Here is a 21,978-nt window from a genome sequence, read left to right as displayed (position 1 = left end):
TTATAATTTTTTCATTGAGTTTTATGAACATTGAAAATAACACATAAAGTACTTTTAGCTAATTTGCTTGTAAACAACTACAATGAACCAGGGATGCACCTTTTCTTCCCCAATTTTGATTCTCATTGCTAAATTTTGTGTGCTGAGCGAGCAAGCATCAAACCAATACCAATGCTCTTCTTTTTCAAAATCTGTATATCCCACTGTGTGGAACACACAACCACTGTGTGGAACTGATTTGGATTAGTAATTCCTCAAAGTTTGGATTAATTGATTGATGGACACGGACGCCAATATGGATCTTTGATTATATAAATCAGTGTTTCTCACAAGTTGAGAATTTACTTGTGGTGGTGGGTGGCGCAGGATGTGACGGTGCGACGCGTGATGGCCGGGTTCAGTAATAAACTAGTCAAATGAAGGTTTGTGAACTATTTTTTTGAAAACTGACGGCAAAAACATCTTTCCGATCAACAAATGCCTTGATCACGGTTCTCTGTTCCTCTTTTAAAATGAACGCGCTGTCTATCTTCTATAACAGACGCGATGGCGGAATCTACACATCTCAGTTCTCCAGCGGCAGCCACCTATGTTGTAAACAAATTCAACCCAAGCGCTCTTTGGTGACGTGGTTGATTATTTTACTGTTGATCATCTGTCCATCATCGTATAAAGCCCGCCCTGACAATTTGATTGGTCCAAACAGCTCTGGTTTGATCATAGTTGCTCCACAACGGATCAAGTCCAGACCGAGCTTCCCGACCTCAAATGTTGTGGGCGGAGCTAAGTTCGGCTGGCATCCAGGCTAGTTTTATTCAGGCTCGAGTCCATAAATACGGTTAATGGATACAGGCACGGAGAACTGAAGGCTCGTTTAGCAACGATTAGCAACGATTAGCTCCGTTAGCGGTTAACTCTGGTCAGCGCCGGTTAGCTCCGTTATAAGATACGCTCGCAGAGGAGACTGCAGCGGAGAGGGGTAACAACCAGACTGATAAATGACGTTCGGGGAGCTTTCACAGCGGTGTGACCGCGTTATTTCTACGGTTTAATTAGTACAATAAATCCCACCGCAAGACTACCAGCTGCATGCTACTACTAATGATAGCCTCTGCCTGAAGTGCAGCGTTGACGCTGTAATGCACGTGGCGTGCGACTTCACGAAGGGGACGGGCTGGAGGCTGCTGGTCTGTTGATTGGAAAAAAAAAAAATGTATTCCGAATTTATTTACCTGGGCGGGTCTCAATCTACCTGGGCGGGGCACCCAAGTAGTACCTATGAATGGGAAACACTGTAAATTACACATGACAAATTAAGTTTTTAGTACTAGATTAAAAAAATCAATTGTTTTTCAGTCCACTAGATGGTGCAGTTGAGTTTTATTTCCTGATAAGTTCTGCAGGTGTGACTGTCGGTGTGCAAGAGGTAGTTGGTAAAATATAGATTCATAATTTGAAGTTGGGAAAAAAGGTAATAATCAATGCAATATATCGCAGAATATCGCAATATGTTTAAAATCGCAATAATATCGTATCTAGGGCTGAAACGATTCCTCGAGTAACTTCAATAATTTGATTACTAAAAAACCTCGATGCAAAATGATTTGCCTCGAAGCTTCGTTTAATCAACGTTACCAACGTTGTATCGCTCACGGTGTGTGTCGCACACAGGGCTGACGCTTCTGGTGACATGTCATGGCGCAGATTACAAAATGAAGAAAGGGAGCGTAAATAGTGAGGGGCTAGGAGAAGAGACAGGCTGGAGAAAACAACAAAAAGTGTCCAAAGTTTGGAATCAGTTCAAACGTAGTTAAAACGAAAACTCTGTACAGTGAGTGTGTCTACTGCAAAATCAAACTAGCTTAACACAATAATGGCACGACGTCAATGCTTCAGCATCTCAACAGAAAACATTGAGTCTAACTTAATCATCCATTCAACGAAGCGGACCTGACAAAAGTAAATCACAGAGTCGCATGGACGATGAAACTACACCAAAACACAACAACTACCAAAAACAAAGACAACAAAATACGTAGTGGTGACCACAATTTGATCTAAAGAGCCGACTTGTTGACTATCCCTTTGGAAAAACGGCTCTCTCACTTTCTCTCTTCACAAAGAAGCTGATCAACGATCTACCAGCATAAGTGTAACAGAGCTGTGTGACATTGTAATCAAATATATAAATGAAAATAGGTTGAGTATAACTAATATTTACATATAGGCCTATTTACAGATCAGTCTCAGGTTGAAACTTGTAGTTCTGAAAGTTAACAGCTTAAGGTAATGTTTATGTATGTTTAATGTATGACTTAGTTTGAGGTTGTAATTGCATTTCAGAAAATGTTTTCTTTAAAAACAATGTAATATGGCATTAAATGCACTTAATATGTTTAGTTTTTTGAGAGATGATATTGTAAGCAATGTAGGCAATAAAAATGTAGCTTTTTCAGAAAATTAAACCAAACTATTGTTTATTATTGCTCTTCAATAAAACAAAAGTATTTCTTATCCGATTAATTGATGGAATAATTGGTAGAATACTTGATTACTAAAATAATCGATAGCTGCAGCCCTAATCATATCGTGACATAAGTATCATGGTAATATCGTATTGGGGGGGCCCCCTATTTTTAACATCCCTGATCATTTGTTTTTCTATCCCCAGGACAGCGGGACACCCTTGAATTAGAGGCCTGCAAATAGGACAACGTATTTACACTGTATGTGGACTAGTCTCGATGTGTCTTGCAGACTTGTATGCCTCAGAGATCATTTGTGGGTTTTGTCCTAAATGTGTGTGGGCGATGAATAGAGATGGTCTGATACCATTTTTTGCTTCCCGATACCGATTCTGATACCTGAACTTGCGTATCGGCCGATACCGAGTATCGATCCGATACCAGTGTGTCATATATTTTATTATGTTTTAACAACTGTATACTACTATCCCTGTATGGATGTGATATTATTTCTATCTTTGTTGTCGGCCTGGCTCAGGTTAAACTCTTTGTGAAACACGAACAAACACAAACAATGAACGCCACAGAACTTTCTTTAATTCTGCAGTTTGACAGTCAGTCATAACGGAAAAAGAACATAAATAAACTACTTTAACGTAGATTTTCTTTAGGGCTTTATTACGTGGTATCGGATCAGTGCATTAACTCCAGTACTTCCCGATACCGATACCAGCGTTTTAGGCAGTATCGGAGCCGATACTGATACTGGTATCGGAACATCTCTAGTGATGAAACGGCAAACTGGGTTTGGAATTTTTGCACTAGTTTGACATCGCACAAAGGTGATTGGTGGTGTTTTTAGCAAGAAATACCTGGAGTCTTCAATGGCAGATTTGATCACAATCACATGTTATTAAAGATTTGTTAAAACATAGACATACTTATCAGCTAAGTTGGCAGACAGCTACAACAGTTACGTATGAGGCATGTGTAGGACCGATGCTGTAAAGAACCTACTTGCTAACATTACACTGTTCTCAGTTCCACATTCTGCCATTTGTCCACCCATCCATCCGTCGTCCTATCCATTTCACTCTGTTTGCTTTCATGAGACAGCAACAGTAGATTTCAGAGGGAAACATGGCTCAGATTAACGTTTTAATCCAAAAGCCTGGATTATAGGTTTTGTATTTTATTCCTAACCTCACTATCTAGCAGTGACTCTGTGTCAGATAGTTTCCAGTCAGAGGTGTGTGTAATATGTTGAGGAGAGTCCTGATGGAGGGGTTTTCAGGGAGCTGCCTGGCAGAGTAGAGCTGCCGTTTGAGACTAATTAACCCAGGCATACTTAAGCATGTCAGCACAACAGTACATCATTGCTGACGGAGGCTCTACATCATCATCATCATTGTCATCAGCCTATTGGCTACTTGCCCTCATCTGCACACCCATGATATGTTTGCACACACTTGCAGCCCTCTCTCCTCCCTTCACAGTCACAACCTGCCCTAAAAATGGCTGCTGCTAAATTCATCTGTTTAATGATGGCAGGAATTTTGTTTGGTTTGTTATTTTATGTGTGCTCCACAGGACATCACAGTACACACTAATCTGAAAGACAGAATGTAAAAGCTTACATTAGAGGCTTTAATACATTTGCATGTGTTTGCTGTTGAGTGCTTGCCCTCCAGAAAGAGCTTGTCTGTGTCTCTTATAATGTGTTGTTTGAGTGTACTGCTGCTCCACTCTTTCCTTTGGGTCCTTTTAAGAAGGAAGATACAGCTACCGTGGATAAATTGCCCCAGTGACGGGGAGAGCTGCTGCTACAGGGTGGTGGTTCCATAAGTTGCCAGTCTAACTCCTAATTTCCACCGGTTGCGGAACGGCTCCGTGCTCCGCCGTCCGTCAATACCCACCAGGTCCGGATTTGTTGTGGAACGGCTGCAGCCATGACTGACAGCTGAAGTCACGAGGACCCACGAGATCTCGCAAATTCACGTAGAATAGAACCACAAAACCAACAACAGTTTGTTTCCATCCAGAGGAGTAGAGGGGAAACGACTCTGTGCTGTGTTTTCAAGGTGTAGTGCAGGGAAATATGATCCACCGTGAGCACGGTGTATTTTATTTAGAAAATTAACCGGATGTTTTATTTTGTTTCTGTGCTCGACTTCCTGTCCCGCACAATCTGAATTGTGCTGAACTGCTGCGGAGCTCTCTGGCATCCGGCAAAAATAGAAGCTCTGCGTATCTGCTCCGGAGGGCTTTGGACTGCCGGAGCTGGTACGGAGTCGGAACGCATCCGTTCTGCAGTCAGTGGAAATACACACATTGACTTTAATGGAAACCTATTGACTTTTCTTTTTTCCTCTCCTCTAATACATGCATCTACCCAGGTTTTGTTGCAGGGTTTTGACCTCTCTGCCATATCTATCTGTCACACCATGATGACATTTTAACTTTTTTAATTGTACAATGAAGGGCTTATATTTTAGTATTCCCGGTTGAAGTTGGGCATGTGTGTGTGTTTACAGTAGTGCCTGATAGTGTGACCTTGGTGTATTGAATAAAAACACGGTGAGAGGAATCCACCACTTGCCCTCTAAATCTGGAGTGAGACTCTTTAGGTTGCAAGCCATAAGATGAGGTGAGTATACTAGAAGGAATTTTCAATAGTGTGAACAGGGATTTTTCTGGAAGCTGAAGTTATTTCCTGCAAACAGGAAGTGAGTGTTTTCCTGTGGGTGATGTGGCTGCTCTTGCTTACATCCTGCCTCAGGCTATCAGAAAAGAACAGACACACTGACCTAAAGCTTTGTCAGGACTTCATCTCACACTTGTTGTCATCTAGACACTTGCTGCTGCTAGCCCCATTGCTCAGTATCTTTACCTCAGAATAATCTGACGTTTGTAATGAATTGTTCTCTCTAAATAGCAGAAATATATATGTATATATTTTTTCACTTCTCCCACATTTTCATCCTGTGTATTTTTGTCAAATACTGCATCTTAGACTTTGTATTTGATACGCCCACTGTGTGAAACATTCCTGTGGTTCAGATGAAGGGTAGTTAGAAGAAGGGAGGTGGTGAGTAATGGCCTGCTGGACAACAGTTTCATTGGCAAAGCACTGTTAAGAGCTTGTGTTGCACTTCATCCAAACCTCCTCTCAGCTCATGACATTACTCTTAAGATGACCTTATTGTCACCTACTGCTTTGTTAATTTTCCTTTTTAAGTTGATAAAGTTAATTCTCTTGGATGAGAAAAAACAAGAGGTATTTAGGGATGTGTTTGACAGCACTTAATTGTGTAGTCAATGCTGCCAACTGGGTATATGGAAACCAGGTCCACATGTTTGTGTCTGTTTTTGGCTGAATGCTTCTATTTCCCAAAAGTTCATTAATACTCATTAGCTGACTTTTTATTTGGTTGCAAATGGATGGTCTTATAGTGCACTGATTCTTAAGATGTTGGCAGGTGTGTACTCAGTTTGTGCAGTTTCTATGTAAATGTGAACATGTTTAATGACTACAGAGACTGACAGGCATGTGTGAAGACTTGCATGCTTGACCTGACCCTATTTATCATAGCTTTCTGCAGCAGGTTATTATTGTCCATTTCATCACACATTTTTCCAGTCCGCTCATCAGTATGCCCCAAAGAACTGGATTAGTCTCTGCCTTTGAAGAGCCTTAGTGAGCTGTTATCTTCTGTACTGGACTGTGTTATGGTGGGCCAGGCAGGGCCAAGCCTGGCTGGCTGTAACTTGAACAAAGAGGGCCTGTAGTGAGTGAGTGAGTGAGTGTGTGTGTGTGTGTGTGTGTGTGTGTGCGTGTGCGTGTGCGTGTGTGTGTGCGCGCAAGTACACATGTGTGTTTGGTGGCTGCTCTTTGTTTCCCAGCCCTGGGCCTTGCTGGCCAGAGCTCAAGTCTGACTAATATGGATGTATAAATACACTAGGCTGCCGTCAGTTTGTGCAACATCAAGCACACCATTGTTTCACACAACTCTGTGACTTCAGAGATAAACCGCATCCTTTGTTACCATCAGTATTTTTTATTATTTCTTTACTCCAGAAAAAACGTGTTCATGTTTGTTTTGGCCCAACAAGTTCTGTGGTTTTTGCTTTTGCATGATCTAAAATGTTCCCGCAACAAAGTACATGAGATCACCAAATTACCATTTGACACTGAGCTACCTTTCCACACAGAACATTCCTCTTTGTGGGTTTTTGTTTAATAAAAGATAAGACCACATTGGCCTCCATAAGCCACATCCCATTTGAATTTGCTGTTGAAATTCACTCGGTGAATTGTTTTTCTTCTCACGTCTCAGTAAAACTAAGACAACACATAACTTGTGCTCTGTTACTGTCTGCTTTCTACCCTGTTTCAGTGTTTCCCATAACTACCTAGACACATTTTTACACTTCTTATAATATGTTAATTTAAAAAATAGCAATCATTCATTATTCCTAAAATAATTATATATAATAATAAATGAATTTAGTGTTTCTAAAAATTTGAAATGTAACATTTAAGTGCTTTTCAGTTACAATATTAGTGCTCAGACACTGATGGCGCAGCGCTGTATTGTGCCTCTTTTATATAGCTAGGCTTTTTTTCCAACCAAAAACGTTTTGTGCTGGTAAGGGGGTTCTTAGATGAAACATGATTGAAAAAGGTTTGTGAACCACTGCTCTGGTCAATTTGTTTTGACCATTTGTGAACTGCGTTAAACTTTGTCTCATTTACCATGCTTTGTGGGTGTGACTTTTTCTCGTGTCATCATCACCATTCATATCTACACAACCAATCTGTTTATGATTAAATTGTTTACAAGAACACAAACTTGTTAACAAAAGCACAACGTTCTTCATTTTGTTCTCAAAGTGCACCAGATTGATGCATTTACTTCTGGGGGAACGTTGGCCCCAGACCCCCCTAGAGAGTCCGAGGTTTACCCACCACAGTCTCACATGGTCCTGTGGGAAACACTGCTGCTTATACCTCACACTCAATCAGCCATCCTTTTAATCATCAATTCACATTGCAGTGATTAATTACTACTAATACTAATAATAATTTAATCTGAGACTAAGCCGCAGTCCCAGCGGAGTAATATTCTAAGCAGCCTAAGAGACGGATAGTTTCTCTCTCCTCAACTCTCTATGTACCAGTTTACATTTTTTGGGCATTTTAGGCTTTTATTTGACAGGACAGCTGAAGACAAGAAAGGGGGGAGAGAGAGGGGGAATGACATGCAGCAAAGGGCCGAGGTTGGAGTCGAACCCGGGCCCGCTGCGTCGAGGAGTAAACCTCTATATATGGGCGCCCGCTCTACCAACTGAGCTATCTGGGCGCCCCCAGTTTACATTTTATCTGTCATAAACACTGTAGCCTTTATTATTCTTTTGATAGCTTCAGAGACTCAGCAGATGTCTTCATCAATAGAGAATCTGTTTTTTTTAAGATAAAAACATCTTACCTATGTAAGATACCTGATGATACCTACCTATCATACCTCAGTCCTAACTCACAAACCATTTTGGTTGTACTGTAATCTGTCAAGTGCAAGGCTCTTTCCACTCACAAGCTGAACATACTCCTTTGCAACATTGAAATTACTAATGTGTGTGATATTGTTATAATCCATTTAATGTATTAAAACCAAACTAAGCAACAGTGTGAGCAAATAATAGATTATTTTAAGCCCTTTTTCATGTGATGGGACGTGCGACTGCAATGCTGCAATATGCAAGATACTTAACAGAAAATCTCTCTCTAATACAGCACCCACTCAAATGTTAAATAGAAATGTAATTAAAACCATTCTATTAATCTCCTGTCTCTTTTATGACTCATACACCTGATCTATGACCTCTTACTGGTACAAGCATGTATATGCTTTTATTGCTCATACACTCTTACATACTGCCCTCCCTTGCAAGGCTTACAATTAGTGTGTAGGAGTGTGTGTGTGTAGGACAGTTTTCAGAGGGTTTTAGATTTGTTCGAGCAAAATATGTTTTACACAAAGATTTACAAGTCCTTTTATTGTCTTAGCTTGCTTTTGAATAGGGATTTGGTGTAATGGTTAGCATTAATTTGTGCGTGTGTGAGAGATGGCAGGAGAGAAAGGAGCAGGGAATAAAAAGGAACATGTCATTCAACATGTCATCCTCTACAGTTTTATGTGCCCTGTCCGTTGGTACTGTATATGTATGTTGTATAAGCAGCCCACAGCCTTGCTATCTTCCTCATTCTCCTCCCTATCCCTGCCTATCAGTGCACCCCACAGTTCAAGGACAAGGCCACCTGCCTGCCTGACCGCCTGGTCACATGAGTCCAACACGCTGTTGTTTCTCATAGTGTAGCCCCGCCTGTCTGCCTGGACTGTTGGATGAATGAATGGATGAACGGATGGATGAATATATCACAAAACACTTTAGAGGAATGGATGTGTTTGGGAATGTCGGGGGGGGGGGAGCCGTGGTTAAATGGGTCAGGTCCCTTCACACAAAAGTGGCATTACTGTGGGAGTCGCAGGGGCAGACAAGGGAGGGGAAGCAGAGAAAGAGGGGAAACACCCAAGCCCTTTGCGCCAATTATGGACATAAATAACATCCACACAGAGCTGGCATGGAAATGAGGGTGAAAGGGTTAACTGTGTAGTCTAGAGGTTCAGGCCAACTGAAAAGATTGAAGCACAAACACAGAATAGGAGACCTACAGTATGCATAGGTTACTGTCACAGGCCTTTACTTTGGTGTGGGATTCAGACTGAAAACAGACCTGTGTTAAAACAGTGCAGGGGGCTGCACTGGTGGTTGTATGTTGTTTAGGTACCAGTGAACAATCAAATATGATCCAGGAAGTTACAGATTGATGCGTTTTAAAGGCTTATCAGATGCCCAAACACTGCAGTTTGTAATACACACTGCCAGGATTTTACAACTCTGAAAAGTTATTACAATTTTATCTTTTGTAAAGAATTAAAAAAGTATTAAATAGGAGAAATACAGCATTGTTATTATAAAGTAATCCATCAGGATTGTGCTCTTGCATACATGTGATTGGACAATGCAGCGCCTTGCCGAATGATGTCGTGTGTCAGCAAAATTTGAGCCTAGTGACTCTTAGGCTAGATGACCCTGCATTGTTTACCTGTAGGTCAACACACCTTATTCTCGACATTACTCTGACATTTAAAAGCTGTGACTTGTGTAAACAAAGGTTATTGGGGAACAAATTACTCTTAACGTAAATGTGAATATTCACAGTAATGAAGTTTAGGGCTGCAACTAAGGATTGTTTTCATTGTCAATTAATCTGTCTATTATTTGTTTGATGAATCAGTGAATTGTTTTTTTCAAAAGTTGTATGAAAATAGTGGAAAAAATACCCACTACAAGTTCCCAGAGACCGGGATGACGTTCTCTTGGTAGCCCCAAACCCCAAAATATTAAATTTATTGTCTTTTAAGATAAAGAAATGCAGCTCACGTTTGAGAAGCCGGAACCAGCAAGTGTTTGTCGTCTTTGCTTGCAAAAGGACTTAGGAATTATTTGTATTACTATTTAATTAATCGATTGATGATTATTCAAAATAGACAATTGATTTACGTTTGATCGAATACTTGACTAATAGTTTTATCTCTCAATCGGTCATTTAAAAAGTGACTTCTTATTTGAAACTCAAACGACATTGTTTCTTTCTTTTTTTTATCCTTTTTAGACAAATCTAAGTATCTAGGAAACATTTTCTTATTTGTATTCAGTTTTGTCTTTTTCCCAACAAACCTACAGTATTATGTGTCTGGCCATGTGTAAAAACTAAAATGTCAGACACTCTCATCAGCTGGCTCTTGCTCTGTGTCCTCATCACATGCCATTGGCAGCGTTGCAGTGTGAACCTGGTGTGAACTGTGTAGTTAGGTTAAGGAAAGGTGATGACAGTAATGATGTTGAAGATGATGAGTGAGATGGTTTGGGGATTAGATGATGATTAAGGGGTGAAGGAGTAAAATTATCACAATGGTAGGGTGGACAGATGACATGGTGTGTCATTTAAAAAAGCTGATAATAGAAGTTGTAGTAAATGAGCACCCTGCCACGTGTAGTGGTGTTTATGTCTTTTCCTAATCCTTCCCCTGCCACATTGGACTGTGCTCAGCACTCTGCCACAGACAGCAGTACCATCACTCCCTACAGGCAGGCAGGCAGGCAGACAGACAGACAGATAGACAGACAGGCAGACGTGTTGCTTCATCAGCTGGAAGGAAGCAGAGTAAAGCTGTAATTTAAAGCTGGGGACATAGCACACTGGGAGTAAAAAAAAAAAAAAAAAAAACAGGCTTTGAGACACACATTTAGGAGTGTCTGTTTTTCCTGCATAGAGAAAGTTTGGGCGACCCCCAAAGAGGTTTATAGCTCAGTGCTCTGGGGGTCCGGCTGTGCAGCGAGAAGCCGCTGCTGATGGCCGTCTGACGGCATCAGTATTAAATTGAGACGACTTCATGACCGGTTAAAAAATGTCTCGTAGTCACGTTAAATAGTAGTCCAATTTGGTGTTTTGGTACAGTTGGTTTTAACACCTAATGCGAAGTGTAGGCCTACGGGAGTACACATGAAAACCCTGAACAAGCGGCGTCATTCCGCGCCGTCTTTCTGCTGTGCCCCATTCACGTAGTGTCACTTTTTTCACTATAAAGGTTAAACTCTGCAATTTATCCGCGGTTCACATGTATGCATGAACTGTGGTGGTCCGTTACACTGTAGGCTCAACATTACTGATAATGTTTTGATCAATATAATGTAGAAAACATTGCACTTCATAACATTTTGGATCCATAACGTGATTTTATTATTGTACAAATTAGCAGTAAATGCAGTAGCCTATTTAAGTCAATCCTACATTTTTCAGCTTGGGAGCAAAACGTGCCGATAAGCCCTGTTCCTAGGCCTGCTGATTAAACAACTGGACTTTGGGGTCAAGTGTAGTCTATCTGGACCCATGTCCCGGATGTGGAAGCCCCCTTACTGGAATACTGAATATAATGATATTCCATTATAGTTTGTATTTTTAATTGTTACCTGCCACCAGAATTTTGTGATTTCCTTGCCATAAATATAGCTCTTTTTACAATAAACTGGTGCCTAAAAATGTATCAGAATGCAGGAATTTAAGTCTTTTACATTCAAAATCCACCCCCCCCAGGTCATGCCTGCCGAGCATCAGTTTAATCCAGTGTGGCAGGTCAGAGGCGCAGCTAAATACCTTTTTTGCTTCAGCTCTCTCAGATGACCCAGCCAGGAATAATATATGAATGTTTACTCAGTGTTGTGAACCTCAGTCAGTCTCTGCCGACAGTTTACTCATGCTGCTGTCATTCATAATCTTTTCACATGTAGACTTTTAGGACTCTCGGACTTAGTCGGGCAAATAAGCAATAGAGTCTACCTTGCTGGTAGCCAAACAACAACTCTGTCTACTGAAACTGCACAGGATATGGAAACGCTAAGTGTGCATGTAGTTTTTTAGACTGTCACTCTTATCTAGAGCTACATATAAACAATGTTTTGTTTGCAGAATTTTAGGACTTAATGGCATATTGGGTGTAGGTATGTCTTGCACGCTGGTTAAATGTGCCTGCATTAAGTTAGTACTCCTTCACACACAAACGAACACAATACGGGTAAATACATGCATAATAAAAAGTCAAATTGGACTGCAATATATGGACAGGTATTTTTAATTCTTTGTCTACAAGTCTACAAAGACAGTATTTGTTGCAAAATGATTGTAATATTTCAATATGTACAATACATACATACATACACAATTGGCCTCAAGATATTGATCGTTTCCCTCTTGTTTCTTGCATTGCAGAGTGCAGCGATGGAGGAAACTGTCATATGGGAACAGCACACAGTGACCCTTCACAGAGTAAGTGTTTACAACCACTATTTACATCACCATCTACTTTATATCCACTCTCCCCTTTCTTCTTTTTTGTCTTTTTCCCTCTGCCTTTGGGCATCCTAATCCTGAAATATGTCTTGTGTGTTCTTCACTTTTTCATCCCTGTCTCTCTCTGCCCATCCATCTCGCTTCTCTCTCTGTACTGAGAGGGCCAGCTGTAGCAGCAGGATGTGTGGTAGTGAAACAATAGTCAAGGAACCCAGATGGCAGGAAACAAGGCTAAGGAAGACTGAAATCAGCATTCACATCCTTACTACTTCATTTCACTTCCTTCCTGTTGGCAACATACTTTTCTCCTTAACCCAACTCCAGGGAATGAGGGGGATGATGGTTTTAGTCCATGTGCTTTTTGTCCTGTGTAAAGTCACATGTAATTATGATAGATTATACCGGTGCACATAACTGATTACCCCCCCTCTGGCACAATCAACATTATAAGGTTAACTATCAAACTATTCAAAGCCATTCCCCCAGAGATGGCTGATAAATATACAGTATATACTCATTGGCTTGTATGCTGAATTTCTGAATTAACTTTGAGGCAGTAAACTGCAGTTAGTTAATGCTGTTGTGCATTGGGATTGTATAGAGCACCTGTCTAGACTGGCCTGCTTGCTGTAATCTAATTAGTAGCGGCTTTATTGAGGCTGAAGGAGCAGCCCGATGTGGCCTGCGGTTCTCCTGTGTTGTTGTGGTTGTAAGATTAGCCATTTACATCACATGGTTTGCTCCCTTGGTGCTGCCTTTTGCGTAGGCAAAAAAACAGAGGTCCTCAAACCTCTTTGAAAATTAGCAAAATAACTTGCAAATGCATAGGTTTGTTCTTGTCTACAGTAAATGCCCCAGTCTTTTAAAGCCCATGACTTTATTTGACTTAAACAGCAGTGTCACTTATAATTTATATTTCAGTTATGCCATATTAGTCAGTGTTGTGTGCATTTCTGTGTGTGTAGGCCCCAGGGTTTGGGTTTGGTATTGCCATCTCAGGTGGACGAGACAACCCTCATTTCCAGAGTGGGGAGACGTCCATTGTGATATCTGATGTGCTGAAAGGAGGTCCTGCAGAGGGATTGCTACAGTAAGTCTTTGACTATTATCATTCATATTTTGTGGGTTGTAGGAACACTGTTAGTTTGACCTCAGAATTAGATAAACTAAGCTTCTATTAAATATCTCTCTCGTTCCATTTTATTATGCCTCTGCACTGGCGACAGTGGGTTGTCCATCTGTCAGTCCGTCCCATTCTTGTTAAAGCGATATCACGGGGTTGTTTGCATTTCTTTAAAACAATCACAATCGTCTTGTGTGGCGCTATGTTCCGATGCAGCGACGGTAGCTCTGCAAAGTAGTCTCTGGAAGGAACTTGTTTTTGTGGAACATTTGCACCCCACAAAAGAAAACGCCACATAAAATATTAAATTATATTAATTGTTAACCCAATACAGTAATGTGAGCTATTTAAATTAGCTAGATACATAGTTAAACGTAATTTGCTCTTACCAGCCTTGCCTTATGTACTTCGTCCATAGCAATCCTGCCCTCATCGAAAACTGAATTGGTGGCACTAATCTTGAAACTGTGGTGATTGTGTAGATCTTCTGTGCTGCCGGGGTTGAAGATGTGTGTGAAGCGTCCATGTGTCGCCAAAAATACACCTAATACCTTTTATTAAATTGTGTCAAAGTCTTGACTATATATATTATGTAACTCTGGACAGACATGGATGTAAACTGCAACTTGACTGGTTGGCAGAGGCATACAACCACCCTGGTATGATTTATATAGATGAGCATAGATCTCTACAACTGTTAAGACATTGTTAATTGATTATTTATTTTTTTTTTTTATTGTTTCAGAGAAAATGATCGAGTGGTGATGGTCAATGCAGTCTCTATGGACAACGTGGAGCATGCCTACGCAGTGCAGCAGCTCCGAAAGAGTGGCAAAAATGCAAAGATAGTAAGTTTGATTCTGAAGATATCTACCAAACCTGAATTTGAATTTGTGTAACATTGTGTGATTCCCAGTGACCGCTGATGTTACAAAGGCATGATTTCAGGGGTCCAATCACTTCTTATTGCTGTTTGACAGAATGTTTTGGAAACTGTAATTTTTTGTTGTTGTTTTTAATTACTTTGTGTATTTTATCCCAGTTAAACAGGAACTTGGATTTTGTTTGTTTTTTTTCTTTAACACTCAAAACTTTCTGTCTATTCCAAGACTATTCGTCGGAAAAGGAAAGTGCAGATTCCCGTTTCTCGGCCAGGGGACAGGGAGACGATGTCAGAGCACGAGGAAGAAGACAGTGATGAGGATGATGGCCATGACCACCACAGTGGGCATGGTAGCCAAAGTGCCTATGGAGGAGCAAGTGGAGGCACTGGCACTGGCACTGGCAGGCGTCATGATCGTGAGCGTAGCAACAGTGGCAGGCGAGACCACAGTGCCTCGCGGGAGAGGAGCATCTCACCACGCTCTGATCGCCGATCACAAACCTCCTCTGCTCCACCCAGGCCTGCCAAAGTCACTCTTGTCAAGTCCCGCAAAAATGAAGGTGAGCAACACAATGTCCAAGCACCTAAAGAGTTGACTATGCATGTTGACTCAGCTTTACTGGTACTCACAGTAAAGGTCAGTCAGACTTTAATGTTGACTAGTCTGTTAATTGTATTTGTAAAGAACCAAGTGATAAGTTAATTTGATGTACCCTGTTAATTTTACTTTGTTGTGCTTATTAACTCTGAAAGTAGAATATGGACTGCGGTTGGCCAGCCACATCTTTGTGAAGGACATCTCTCCTGAGAGCCTTGCTGCCAGAGATGGAAACATCCAGGAGGGAGATGTTGTACTTAAGGTGAGTAAAAAGAGAGCAGTGTTTGCATGAATGAGCCTATGGTTAAGACAGGTTTTAATAGTGGGTAAAACACAGTAATGGAGAAATTAACTGAACATGTTTTTTAATTATTTTTATTAGAACGATTATTGAATGTAGAAGATAGCATTAAATAATGTCACTAATAAAAGGAGTGAGATGGGGTGAAAGAGAAGGGCGTATCAAGTTTCACTGAAAACGTTCAATAGTCTGCTGTGGTAATCTGTGAGCGGCTGAACGTGACTCACAGTGAAGTCACAGTTCATTAGTATGCAGGCTCACTAGCAGGAATACCGCACATTCTATTATTCCTTTGTATTTTTATCCACTCAATCTATTCTCTGAGGAGAGAAAAAAAATCCTTCACGTTACAAAGATGCATTCAAAATCCAATTTACTGTATCAGTTGTTATGAAGCGAGACAGAGACATTTTCTAGTCAAAATGTGATTGCTGGACAAGAGAAATAAATGCTTGAATAAAGATAAAGTTTTGTTTTATTTAATATATTGTGTAAATTGCAATACAATTTTTGTGGACTCATCTCTGACAGCACTAAAAGAATTGCAATCCTAAATTCCTGAATCCTTATTTATAGCCTAGACATCATTATTGCTAATGTCAGGGAGAACAACTCACAATTCCTTTTTGCCTTGTCATGATCCCATATTTTTTAAAAGCACATTGTGAGGTCTACAGAAAGATGTGCAGTGAAGATGACTTGTCTTTTCATTTCTCATGCGGACCCTCTCCTCTTCCTCTGGCAGATCAATGGCACCGTTACAGAGAACCTATCACTAATAGATGCCAAGAAGCTGATTGAGAGGTCAAAGGGCAAGTTGAAAATGGTGGTGCAGAGAGATGATCGAGCCACGCTGCTCAACATTCCCGACCTTGATGACAGCATCCCATCAGCCAATAACTCTGACAGAGATGGTGAGACAACAGACGTGTAGCAGTGCCTTGACACCATGACAGTGTTTTTACACAAGACAAATCTGTATTTATTTATTTATTTTTTTAAGCACTGAGAAAGAAGTGCTTAATAAGATGTCTTGTTATTCTAAATTTATCTTGATTAATGTCATTGATTATATGCTTATACATATTTAATTTCAAATTCAGACATTTCAGAAATACACTCACTGACATCAGACCATTCCAATCGATCCCACGGACGAGGTAGTCGATCACGTTCGCCTGACAGGTCCGAACCATCGGACCTTCTCCGTCACTCACCGCGGCAGATCAGCAATGGCAGGTAAGCAAAGTACACATGCACACATCTGACTGCAAATGTGCTGATGGGACACAGCTTTCACACATGCCACAGTCATACATCCATACTCCCACCACTCCAACCTCATACATCATATTCACACACACACGGGTTGTTGGGTGCTGAGTAAGTAGCTTGCACCACTAATGCATAAATCAATAGATAAAGACATTGCATGCATAAACCATCACACTCCCTCTGGAGCCATGACTGAGTTCCAATAAAGCCTTGCTTTGGGAGAGTACTGGGGTACATGTGTTGCCATTACTCGTGCAAATAGAATAAACATTAGTGATTGAAATACAATTTAGATTTTATAGGGCTGTCAATCGATTAAAAAAATTAATCTAATTAATTACATACTCTGTGATTAATTAATCTAAATTAATCGCATACATAATATTTGCCCGGTGCCTTAACCGATACTTTTTAAGAAAGTAGAAAAAAAAGAAGGGCACAGTCGGCGACATTAAAGAACAGCTTGTTTTTTGCTAGGCTATATGGTCAAAATGAAATGATTTAGTAATAATGTAATAACTATAACAATAACTTATTTCACTAGTAAATTGCTGTTGAATGAGAAAAACAACCACCAGATAGGAAAAGGACATTTAACAGCAGCTACAGACTGTTACATCCCGGTGTTGAATCCTCTACAGTAAAATACAGTCACACTTTACACCGTTTAGCGTTAGCTGTCAGCATTTTAACCGTGTTTAATCCAGCTACTAGCTAGCGGTAGGCTAATGTTAGCTTCCGTCGAGTATAGTGTTAACTAGCGTCACATGCAGCGATGTTTCTGTTGCCCGTAACGTCTGTTTCAGAGCATCTGAGAGAAGCACAGACATATCAGTGGCACCGAAATGAGGCGCCGAAATCCGCGTTGCTATTCGGTCTGGTAGATACAGGTCGTGAAGGCACCTGTGCCGTATTAGCACCGGATTTCGGTACCCAACCCTATTCAGGAAGAAGATTTTTATAAGTAAATGTTCCAATTAATGATCCAGGCAGCACATTCTCGTCTCCCTCCTTCATTTTACAGTCGAATGGTGGCTAGAACGGCTCTGTCAAAGTTCACTATGGAATGGATTAATCTGCGTTGTTTTTTCTCAGATTAATCGAAATTAACGCGTTACTTTTGACAGCCCTAATATTTTATAATGAATAAATTGAATTAATGCATTGCCATTTCATAGTTTTTACATGCATATACTCTGTACATATTATGTGCTGTCCTTTCAATTTTTTGTAATGCCTGTAATGTCTCTTTGTCCTTTTTTTACTGCAAGTTGGAGCTTTCAGTAAGTTATCTTTCTCGTAGTTTAGAGGTTGCATAGCTTCTTGTAGCTGACAAACATAGATGGCAAAGGAGAGCTAGAGGAAGACATGTAAGTGACTATAGTTTATCTGTCTGTGTGGAGCTTGGGCATTTTATGCTTACCTGGCAAGAATAAGATACTGAGCTTTGTTGAATCGGACAAGATGACAAGCTCTTGCAGATTTTCCAATTGATCCAATTAATAAAACAGTCTGGGGTATGGGGATCGAAAACAGAGACTATGTTGCTGGTTTCTGATCAAAGTAAATGGCTGTGTTTAATGCTGTGAAGTAGGAGTGGGTATTGAATCAGAGGCCGAAATCCATGCAGCCTTTAAGCACTTGTTCTGGGTCGAACTGTCAGAGTCTTGTATAACCAGACCTCTATTTCATCATATTTATATGGGCCTTGAGTCGCAGACACAGAAGGCTGGCATACTCCACATCATAAAAACTATGCTACAGAGAACATGTTTGTAACCAGGTAGAAAACTAACCAGAGGTGCTCTTTCAGGAGGCAGGTCTTTTCAAACTCATTGCTAATCAAATAGTGGCATCACTTCTGTGCTGTTGGTGAGATGAAGGTCTGACTATATGAGATATGAGATATGGCTGCCAAACCTGCTGTTTATAACAAACTGTCTTCCTGAAGGGCCAAATGCCTTACTGGAACAGGTATACGAAACCCAAATTTAGCAGAAAAAAAACAGAAGCCTTGTTGAGATATTTATTGCATTAATTGTTTTGCAAAGACCCATACATACAGCTGTTGTAGCTGCAGAATATTAGTTTAGTATGCTGCTAGTAGTTTAGCTTTTCTGGCTTAAGCGTGATTTATGGTTCTGCGGAGGCTCCACGCAGAGCTTTCCGCTTAACCTACACAAGTGACCTGAAGTTTATACTTATGCGTTGGTGTGTGCATCGATCTCTTTTAAAAGAATAGCAGTGCTTGCATGTGTGTGTGCGTGGGGAGTATGAGGTAGAGCGAGTGAGAGAGTACCGACTCTACAGGCATAGTGGGAGAAACAAAGTGTCTCCCCTGTGCTTTCTGACAGGGTCAATCTGTAGCAGGAAAAGTTAACCCTCTTTTTGATGTCATGTTGTTTATGGAGAAGGAGAACCAGGATATGAGTAGGGGGAAATGCGACGCTACCAAGCCACAGCCGAGTGACGTGCGGCACCACGACGTGTAGTTACGTTTTTTCGAGAGGTGCACGTCAAGCTACGGCGTAGGGTTGGTATCTTCACGTTACCTACGTATGTAGCCACGGTGTCAATTTAACACAGAACCATAAATCACGCTTTACTAGTTGCTTATCAGTCATATGACTAGATTAACCTCCAGTGCTGCCATTTCATTAGATGGTACATTGTGTTAGACTGTGGAGTAACCTAACTTGTTTCAATGCAGGATGAGGGCAGGTTCACTGTTGCACAGATTACTTTCAATGTAAGTGAATGCATCCCTCTGATAACAGGCCAGTGTGTGTTTTGTTTTGAGCAGTTATCAGTGTAATATGTCTGTTGCTCTTTCCCTGATCCCTTTTTTATCTTTGTGTACCACATTTATGTCTGTCCAGGAATAAGAAAAAAATTGTTGCGTCATTTTATTTGTGTGTACCATTGCACATTTTATATGAATGGTTAATCTGGTAAGCACATGAATTGTCATAAGAGGAGTTACACTGGCTTCTCATGTGTTTGTGGTTGAAGAAGTTACTGAGGAAGTAACAGACTGACTGCCACAAGCCTGTGATGTAAGTGAATGTTTTTACTATCTCCCAGTTTAGGAGGGGGAAAAGGAATTTGACATACTTCCCACAGTGCTTTGCCCCAAGCCAGATGGTTCGCTTAACCTGATTGGCTGTAGGGCTTAGAGGCATTCTTCTCCCTAGGGCATGGCGCTGTTGCATTTATAAAAAAAAATACAACATATCATCAAAAACGCCCTTCATCTAAAGTGTCTCTTAGTGAGCATTAATTGACTTTGCACATAGGATCTCTGTGTTGTCATTCAAGGAATTAAACTCAAACTCCTCTTAATAAGCATCATGGTACAATTTACAGATACATTTGTGTGAGTATTTTTTTTTTTTTTATTAATTATATGCTTAATTGTTAGCTTACAAGAGTGGAATTTTTGTTATTGCACAGTTTGGTTGTTTTGCAAAATGATGTCAGTATATCTAGTCAGTTGTGTTGAGTCCGTTTTGTACTTTAAATATTTTGTAACTTGTGGATGGATATGCAATTGGAGATACCGGTTATTTAGTGTTATTCAGTGTAGAGAGATCCTGGTGTTGCAGTACCATATTTTGCATTGTTTGATGAGTCTGTGCAGCCACATCTTTCCTGCTTCTTCACTTTTTCTGTCTCTCGCTTCCCTTGCCCGCTCTTGCCTGTACCCATACTGTAAGAATGAGTAAGCGGGGGGATTGAACAAAGGCTTCTGTCAAATGGTGTTTGTCAGTGTGAGGCCTTTTTTAGCACCACTCTGCAGCAAGGAACAACAGATTTAGGCCACAACACCCGCTCTCACTCCTCTCTCTCTTGCTCTCTCTGTTTGTCTCTCTCTTCCCCCCTCTCTTCCACTCTCTTTCTCATTCATCCATTAGACACACAGACACAAACATTCTCTCGCTCTCGCTCTCTCTCTCTCTCTCTCTCTCTCTCTCTCTCTCTCTCTCTCTCTCTCTCTCTCTCTCTCTCTCTCTCTCTCCCTCCCTCCCTCCCATTACAATTCTGTTATTTATCCTCGGGTTGCAGCTCTCATTTGCCATCCTCCTTCCACAACAGACTCCCACATAGCCAGGACTCTCTGATGGTGAGTCTGCTGACGTATAAAATTGCACAGATCAGATTCATGTGTAAAACTGAATTGTAGTAAGAGAAGTCAGGGACATAGAAAATGCCTTGCTGTGGTGGGAAAACACTGTAAATAAGTTCAGCAGCTGCACAGCTAAAAGGTTCAACTCTCAAAGGTCTGTCATTACATGCAAATGTATGTAAATTTACAGTTTTTACATTTGGGTTTTACACTGTATAATGTATGGGTGACTACACTGTACACTGTTGTACTGCATGAGCAAGAATGGGAGAAGTTGCCTAGCCTGAGGTGGTGACACAGCCTGCACCTTCACATTCTTCTACAAATGCTGAATGCAGCTCAAGTACTGCGCCAGCAGGCAGTCATGTGACCAGATTGGAATTCAACCATTGTTTTAAGCAGCAGAGCCCTTTCCACACACACACACACACACACACACACACACACACACACACACACACACACACACACACACACACACACACACACACAGTTTCCCCTTGTTTATTTTATCCAGGTTAAACAGGAACTTTGACTGAAAAGTATCCTATCTCAAGAGTTTATGTTGGGAGATTTGGTTTGATTTTTCTTTCTTTGCCTGTGTGCTTTTATTGGAGTGGTTAATAAAATGGGAGTTTACATAAATCTTCCGAAAAAAATGCCATTTGGAAATTAAAACATTTCGTTTGCTCCAGTTGAAATTAATATCCGTTTCCCACACTTACCAATTTGCAGGATCTTTTTGTAAGAGCTGCACATCCTTATTTTAATAGCTTATTGTATATCTGTCCACGTACCCTTATCACGTCACCCATGGTCCATGCTATTTCCTTTTGGGTTCATTTTAGTGTCTGTATCCTTCTGGTGATGTCAGCACAGGACAAAACTAGATACACACTTACAGAACACACAAGGTCATTCTTACACTCACTGAAAACAGCAAAGATGTTGCAGTCATTTAAGGAATACTTTATTGGAAACTGTCATTGTTTACAGTATTGACAGTCCACTCGTACTGAATTTGCCATGTGTTATTTTTTTCTATTTCAGCCATCGAAGTCGAGATGAGGATCGCATATCTAAACCAGGGGCCATGCCTATAGTCAGAGGCTCTGATGATGGGGTCTTGTCACAGGCTAGCGACCAGGCTAGCTCCAGAGATGACAAACTGTTACCTCCGCTGCCAGGTACAGAAACCCCTGCAACTCCTCAGCTCTAGGAATTAGTGCGGTTT

General features: G+C 40.8%; 1 protein-coding gene across 9 annotated transcripts in view; it reads left to right on the top strand.

Annotated features, from left to right (window-relative positions):
- Nucleotides 1-21,978, top strand: part of tjp1a (tight junction protein 1a) — a 62,727-nt gene that overhangs the window by 14,831 nt on the left and 25,918 nt on the right. For 4 of the 9 annotated variants that reach the window (XM_078247607.1, XM_078247599.1, XM_078247578.1 and 1 more), the window contains exons 2-9: nucleotides 12,358-12,414; nucleotides 13,404-13,528; nucleotides 14,307-14,409; nucleotides 14,671-15,004; nucleotides 15,201-15,304; nucleotides 16,089-16,257; nucleotides 16,447-16,582; nucleotides 21,795-21,931. In XM_078247607.1, the coding sequence (XP_078103733.1) occupies nucleotides 12,358-12,414; nucleotides 13,404-13,528; nucleotides 14,307-14,409; nucleotides 14,671-15,004; nucleotides 15,201-15,304; nucleotides 16,089-16,257; nucleotides 16,447-16,582; nucleotides 21,795-21,931 (1,165 nt within the window). Of the gene's footprint in view, nucleotides 1-12,357; nucleotides 12,415-13,403; nucleotides 13,529-14,306; nucleotides 14,410-14,670; nucleotides 15,005-15,197; nucleotides 15,305-16,088; nucleotides 16,258-16,446; nucleotides 16,583-21,794; nucleotides 21,932-21,978 lie in introns of all 9 variants that reach the window. The other 5 variants (XM_078247573.1, XM_078247592.1, XM_078247585.1 and 2 more) reach the window with 2 other exon arrangements.

The sequence above is a fragment of the Sander vitreus genome, chromosome 1 (genome assembly GCF_031162955.1).
Source record: "Sander vitreus isolate 19-12246 chromosome 1, sanVit1, whole genome shotgun sequence".
NCBI classification, from domain to species: Eukaryota; Metazoa; Chordata; class Actinopteri; order Perciformes; family Percidae; genus Sander; species Sander vitreus.
This window is presented reverse-complemented; position numbering and strand designations above follow the sequence as displayed.